This window comes from Leucopleurus acutus, assembly GCF_964270905.1.
Source record: "Leucopleurus acutus genome assembly, chromosome: 4".
Classification (NCBI taxonomy): domain Eukaryota; kingdom Metazoa; phylum Chordata; class Mammalia; order Artiodactyla; family Delphinidae; genus Leucopleurus; species Leucopleurus acutus.
In genome coordinates this window covers 63,529,167-63,535,166 of record NC_139146.1, presented here as the reverse complement: position 1 = coordinate 63,535,166, position 6,000 = coordinate 63,529,167, and the positions used below count along the sequence as shown (strand labels likewise).

The following is a 6,000-nucleotide window of genomic DNA, read 5'->3' as shown; positions in this document are numbered from 1 at the left end:
ATAACCTCGCATGGCTTCATTCTGTGTCTCTTTGGCCCCAGTGTGTCCTCAGTTGTGTGGAAACAACCCAAGCTGACGACCAAATCTTTCAGCTACAAATCCACCTCGCGGCGTAAAGAGAACTAAACACGTAAGTGTTCAGATGTCTCTAAAATAACGTGTTACTTTTCTCTTTTGTTGGGAAGTTCTACATAATAGTTTACAATGTTAGCTGGTCAGGACGAACTGCTGACATGGATTTGAATCCTGGCTCTGTTTTACTAGTTGTGTAAGATTGGATGAGTTACATAATTCCTTGGGTCTAAATGTTCTCATTTAGACACTGGAAATTGTAATAATATCTACCCAATAGGGTACTGATGGAAATTAAATGGGATAATGCAAATAAAACACTCAGCACAGTGCCCAGCCAACAGTAAATACATATGATGATCATTACAGAAATCTTTTGGCTGGATTGTTTTCTGGTGAGGTAAATGGGGAAAGGAGAGTATACATGTAGAGAAAGAGAAAGGATAGAAGAGGAGACATGAAAAAGAGAGGCAGGATGTGAAAAGCTGATCCTGGAAGAGAGGCACTTAACGACTGTCAAAAAAGTCCTGAGAGAGAAAAAGGATAAAGATGGCAGGGACTCGAGGCAGAGAATTAGCTTTGCTTTTTTGCCAAGGTTTCATCCATCTGGTCTTGGCTTCTATGCTTGCTTTCTCCTCCAAATGCAGCTCTAGAAACCTAGTGGTGAAACCCAGGGCAAGGAGACAGGCCATTTCTGAATTACCCTAAACTTCTGTTCTCAGGCAAGGCATATATGAAATGGACATATTAGTCTTTTGCAGTACGTAATTCCTTTGAGACTAATAGAAGAGACAGGCCTGTCAAGTGAGTCAGCAGTGACCAAAGGCAGACATAATCCTTTTGCTTTTCGGCTGACAGCTCATGCAGAGAAAAATATTCTCTGGTTCAGACAAAGGTAAATGTAGCTTGAATTCCAACACAAAATTCTTTTTTTTTTGCGGTACGCAGGCCTCTCACTGCCGTGGCCTCTCCTGTTGCGGAGCACAGGCTCCGGACACGCAGGCTCAGCGGCCGTGGCTCACGGGCCCAGCCGCTCCGCGGCATGTGGGATTTTCCCAGACCGGGGCACGAACCCGTTGTCCCCTGCATCGGCAGGCGGACTCTCAATCACTGCGCCACCAGGGAAGCCCCCAACACAAAATTCTTACCCTCCATAATCAGCTTCTATTCCCAGTCTATGATGACAGGAGACACTAGAAATATCAGAAACACCACTGATTTCTTACTGTTGGGTTGTAATAAGTTAATCATTGCTAAAGGTAAAATGCCCAAATGATAGAATAACTCAGATTATTTTCAGGATCTAAGCGTGCACACACACACAAAGAATTTAGATTTGTTTAATAGCAGATATTGTAGTGGAGCATCTATTTATAGGTAAATATACAGAAAATGAACACAAACCTGAATAAGTTATGAGACACCTAGAAAAATACAACAAATGGTTAACCCCATGATTTTTTTCTTTAATGTGAAGAATGGCTGGTCTGAATCCACTCCTAGATTAGATTTTTGAATTCTAATCAACTACAAAATCAAGGCAGAATTGCAGTTCTGAACTGAATTTTCATTATGATCTCTTCTGATGTGCCTTTACAAACACAATAATTTAAGAAGCCAAGTTGAAGCCTGGATCTGAATATCAGAACGTAGGGCACACTTAAGAGGAAGACCAAAGGGTAATTTTTACATTACAAAATTTACCTTGACCTTGAAGAATAACTGCTTTTATAAAATTAAATACGGATTGAAGTCATGTGTTATGATCCACCCCATCTGTTCAGCATACATACATACATTTTTTTTTTTTTAGGAAAAAAGAGAAATATGCTTATTTCACATTTTTGCTGAATTACTTCATAAGATGTTATATCCTGGACCTCTGAGATGGCTGTGACTGGAATCTGCCTGCTTTTGTTTCTAGCTTAAGTGCAGCCTGGCTGGCCTGTGCAGAAGGTAATTTCCCAGACATGCAAGCCCCTCGGGGCAGCTGACTTCTACAAAGCACTGGAGACACTCTCATTTCTCAGTTGGGACTTCTACCATGTAATTCGCACTTTCCTTTGCCTTCCCAGGGCTGGTGCTTCTTCGCCTTTGAGTTCTGCAGCTGAGGTCCATGGTTCCTTTGTGGGTGCAGCTGAAGCAGCTCATTCCTGGCACTGCCCCAGTGAGCCACACTGCTCATTTAACCATGGGCTTGATGTACAGCCCAGTGTGAGACCCAGAGGAAAGAGAGGCTTCTGTCCTCGCTGGGATAGAATATTTACGCTTAGGCCTTTGCTTTAGGATTTGGGATTTTGCCCTTCAGAGCTGTATGTATCAATACCCCAAAGCAATTTTTCTTGGATGCATTTTGCTTTGAATTTGAAATATGCTTTTTATTTAATAAGGCACAGGCACAGGACTACATTCATTATTTAGACTAGAACATCTTTTGCACCTGATGTAAGGAAAAAATAAAAAACTGGCATGCATGTTCAGGGTAATTGCATAGAGTAAAATGAACCCAATTTATGTAAAGGATTATTGAAGGAATACAAAACCTACAAAGTAAGCCTGCTAAATCATTCATTCAGTAACGGATTGACATGTGCCCAGATCTGGATCCTGTGCTTTGCTAGCTTTTAAAGCAAAGCAAAGAAGCAGTTATTTAAAAGTGATGGTGGGGGCTTCCCTGGTGGCGCAGTGGTTAAGACTCCACCTGCCAATGCAGGGGACACGGGTTCGAGCCCTGGCCTGGGAGGATCCCACATGCCGCGGAGCCACTAAGCCTGTGCACCACAACTACTGAGCCTGTGCTCTAGAGCTCATGGGCCACAGCTGCTGAGCCAGTGTGCCACAACTACTGAAGCCCACACGCCTGGAGCCTGTGCTCTGCAGCAAAAGAGGCCGTTGCAATGAGAAGCCCACGCACCGCAACGAAGAGTGGCCCCCGCTCACCGCAACCAGAGAAAGCCCGCGCACAGCAACGAAGACTCAACGCAGCCAAAAATAAAAAAAAAAAAAAAAAAATAAAAGTGATGGTGAAAACCAGTATTGAAAGGGAGCAATCCTGGAGAGTGGATATATTTTAAGTGATGATTCTCTCTTAAATAATATAATTCACAGACCATGGAGCTAGGCCCCAGGAATCATCTCTCGGCCTACGTTTCCATTTGGCAACCCTTGACATTCTATCATTAAAAGATATATAAATGCAATGTAAATAATGTCAACCACTTTTAAACAAATAATTATCTCTCTTGTTCTTTCGCAGATTTCTATTTCATTTTATGATTAAAATTTTTGCTATGCACTAAATGGGTGCAGTTAGGCTTAAAGTCTAATTTTGGGAATCTAGCCCCTTTGAAACTATTGGTTTCTTTTACATTTCCAGTTATTGTCTATAAATCCATCTGATGCTAAAACATCTGATGTGAAGAAATTGTAAATCTAAACCCTTTCTTCTGCTCTATACACAAAAAGTCTAAAATTTATGATGAGGCAAATGGGACACTTTCATGAGTTAACTGTTCTCTAGACTGAATAGCAGAAACATTTCAGGCAATCAAAAAGCAAGTAGGGGGACTTCCCTGGTGGCTCAGTGGTTAAGAATCCACCTGGCTATGCAGGGGACACGGATTCGATCCCTGGTCTGGGAAGATCCCACATGCCGCAGAGCAACTAAGTCTGTGTGCCACAACTACCGAAGCCCGCATACTCTAGGGCCCGCGAGCCACAACTACCGAGCCCACGTGCCACAACTACTGAAGCCTGCGTGCCTAGAGCCCATGCTCCGCAACAAGAGAAGCCACTGCAATGAGAAGCCTGTGAACCACAATGAAGAGTAGCCCCCGCTCGCCACAACTAGAGGAAGCCCACGCACAGCAACAAAGACCCAAAGCAGCCAAAAAAAAAAAAAGCAAGTAGGAAAACCCAGCTTTAATTGATTCCTCAGAGAATTTTTTTTCCAGATTATAAATTCTTATATTTTCCATTTTGTTGTTTCAGGAGATACACAAATGAAATGCAGGATATTGGAAAATAAAATGCTGAGAAGTAGGATGATACAAAAATATACCTACTTTGCCTGTACGGAACTCTATCAGGGGAATAAAACCAAAAGTGAATGAGGGATTTTTTCACCCTGGCAAAAGCATAGGCTTCATCTGGCCTGGAGAGAGCCACTGTGCAAGACATCTTGTGACAGTACCTGGAGGGATGTCAGCGGGGCTCCCAGATAGGAACATTGTACAGACCCCTACCCAGAGTGACCATATGGGGCTCGGGGGGAGAAATGCCCATTGACAAGGCCTCTCCTGGCCGCAGGGTCTTCTGTGCAGCTTCCTGGATTGTGACCAATTAGTCATCCACACATCAGCATTTTCTGTCTTTAGAAGCAATCATTACATTTGCCATTGGCGAGTGTGATCTGTGTATTCATGGAACAGCTTGACTCAACTGTAGTAGATTTAGAAATGCAGTCCTGGGGGTCTACTCTGTTGTAATTCCCTTAATTTTCTATCTGAATACTTACAAGCTTTATGATTGTGCTATTATGTACTTATGGTCATAAGAATTCAATTTTAAACAAAATATTCTTTAGTATCCCTTTTCATATGTATTTTCATCCCATATGTAAAGCTTGGGATAAAAAAGTACAATCAGTTGAAGGGTAGAACATTTTAAAAAACACTAATTTACCTTGTTCTTCAAATTTTTTAAGGTTTAAAAAAGTTATTAGTATTTTAAAGCATTTTAAGAATTATTATAAATCCCCTCTCAGAATATCTGTCTCTACTGGGGTGAGATCATGTTCCTCTATTGTGAGCACACAGTAGGAGCTCAATAAATGCTTGTTCTGAGAGTACATGACTATAAACAGATACTTACGTTTCTCTTTCACCATAATAGGTAATATCTATGAGAAGTGTTATCTCCGACAGTGGCATTAATATAACAAAACTAAGTTTAGGATAAGAATTGATTTTAAGGCATACTAGAAGAATGGGAAATTTAAAAGTGGAAATATAAAGTCTAGGGTCTGTCCATGAATTTCCAAATATAACATGCTTGACCAGGAAAATAGAAATGAATATTTTGAGTGAACTCCAGATAAAGGAAATTATCAATACAAAGCCATGTAAATTTAAATTAACATAAAGGAAACATAATTACTTGTAAAAACAACTGTATACATTAAGAGAAATGATACTGTCTTTGAACTTGAATTCTCAATCTGTCTGTGCAAAATTGCTTGTAGTGTCTCCAAACAGGCATCTGTGGTCAGATACGTCGAAAACATTCCATGAAATGGTATATATCAGAGCAACAGAGCCTGCTGTTTCCTTTAACTAGATGGAGTCTGGCCAGGTCATGGCTGTGCTTTGGAACGACTGGTCTGGATGTGTGAAACCTGCAGGACAGGCAGCAGCAGCTGGAAGGCATCCTGTATGTATGTGGTGCTATTGCAGCCCTATGAAGGGAGAAAATTGTGATTGGAGGGTTATTGTCAGAGTTCCAGCTTGACAATTCCTCCCATTTGATAATGTTCCTTCTCCTCATACCCCACACTATTTTAGAATATTTTTCTTTTAATGTTGGTGCTTAAAAAAGATGTAAACACATTTCTTTGGATGTTTCTATTCTGTCTCTGACTGCCTGGGTTTCCTCTTAGCTGTGTCCTCCAGAACCTGCCTCTATGGTTCCTTGTCTCTTCTTGTCAACTCCATCCCCCTCTGTGGCTTTGTCTTAAACGATAACATTTGTTGTCACCACACTGTTATTCTTGTACCTTGGTAGTTTCCCTTAACGATAAGACCCAATTCCTAAACGCATTGCTATAAATACATAGGTAGCCCTCCCTGACCTTTGTAATTTCCAAATTTTGCATTTGACAGGTACTTCAGACAGCAAGAAACTACTGTATATGCATTGTCCATGTTCAAA

General features: G+C 41.2%; 1 protein-coding gene across 3 annotated transcripts in view; it reads right to left on the bottom strand.

Moving 5' to 3' along the window:
- Positions 1 to 3,676: 3,676 nt before the first annotated feature.
- FAM114A1 (family with sequence similarity 114 member A1) overlaps positions 3,677 to 6,000 on the bottom strand; it is a 63,686-nt gene continuing 61,362 nt past the window's right edge. For all 3 annotated transcript variants that reach the window (XM_082838973.1, XM_082838971.1, XM_082838972.1), the window contains exon 14: positions 3,677 to 5,527. In XM_082838973.1, coding sequence (XP_082695099.1) covers positions 5,426 to 5,527 — 102 coding nt within the window. In that variant the 3' untranslated portion in view covers positions 3,677 to 5,425. The remainder of the gene's footprint in view (positions 5,528 to 6,000) is intronic.